The 1,093-nt window shown below is 35.0% G+C and overlaps 1 protein-coding gene across 1 annotated transcript in view; it reads right to left on the reverse strand.

The window, feature by feature from the left end:
- LOC112457612 overlaps positions 1–862 on the reverse strand; it is a gene marked incomplete at its 5' end in the record, with an annotated part of 2,822 nt that extends 1,960 nt beyond the window's left edge. The window contains one exon of the mRNA XM_025020773.1: positions 824–862. Coding sequence (XP_024876541.1) covers positions 824–862 — 39 coding nt within the window. The remainder of the gene's footprint in view (positions 1–823) is intronic.
- Between the last annotated feature and the right edge of the window lie 231 nt (positions 863–1,093).

Below are 1,093 nucleotides of genomic sequence, written 5' to 3' on the forward strand. Positions count from 1 at the left end.
TCGACACTGTGTCCGATCCGCACTGTGTCCGATCCGCACTGTGTCCGATTGCAACCACCGTGTGTCCGTTTCCTACTGTGTCTGATCGACACTGTGTCCGATTCATTCAACCTGCTGTGTCCGATTTATTCTGTGCGCAACTGGGACTCACTCGTCGTATATTTTATTTAATTTGAGTTATTTCATTTACGGCAACACGCCGCCAGCAACTTTAAATCGTGAGTTCGAATCAACTTTCACAATTATTATGCGATTAGTTTGCGAATAGATTCAATAGTTTTCTAATGGTCTAAATAGACTACCCAAATGTATCATTCGTTTAATTTTACAATATTTCACTTGAGGCAACACGCCGCCGATAACTTTAACTCAGCGATTCGAACAAACTTTTGAACTATCAGTCCGAATAACTTTTAATCAGTCTTAAAATGATTGTTGCGACTCTTAGAAGTCAGTCATATGACAAATTTCTTAAGTTTCTAATTATTTCTCAAAGTTACAAATTCGTGGTGAGAATTAAGAGTAAGCCTTATGATGCCTATTTGACCATGGATATCAGTCTCAATGATTGTAAACACTGTTAGTCTGAGGTGCTTTTCTCAATTTTCTTATTTTTTCAAAGTCAAGGTCATTTTCTTAATTAACGATAATTTTATACTTTTAACGATGGAATATCGTCTTTTAAGACTGAATAGAATTACACGTAGCGTCAGATCGTTACTTTTTCATTTATTTTATCTGAAGTTCCTGAAAAAAGGAAAACTTTATTATTTCATTAGTTTAACATCTTAGTTACGTTCTTTATACTTACCGGGATACTTACCTGACGAATCCTGTTGATCCTGGAATGCCTGGATGAAACCTGAAAATAAAAAAGAGAATTAATGAATGATAACGCGATATTAGACGCGAATGATGTTAATGAGAAGGGAAAAACCGTACTCGATGTAAAAGCATGTATGATATTGCGTGATTGAAAGAAAAAAGGAAAACGGGATTCATAGAGTCATAATTTTATTTAAAATATTATTTGAAAACATGTAGTCGCATGAAATATTATTTCGTCATAAATTTCCGTTACGCGAACGTCGGC

Source organism: Temnothorax curvispinosus, unplaced genomic scaffold (assembly GCF_003070985.1).
Source record: "Temnothorax curvispinosus isolate PA1 unplaced genomic scaffold, ASM307098v1 QBEX01007982.1, whole genome shotgun sequence".
Lineage (NCBI taxonomy): Eukaryota > Metazoa > Arthropoda > Insecta > Hymenoptera > Formicidae > Temnothorax > Temnothorax curvispinosus.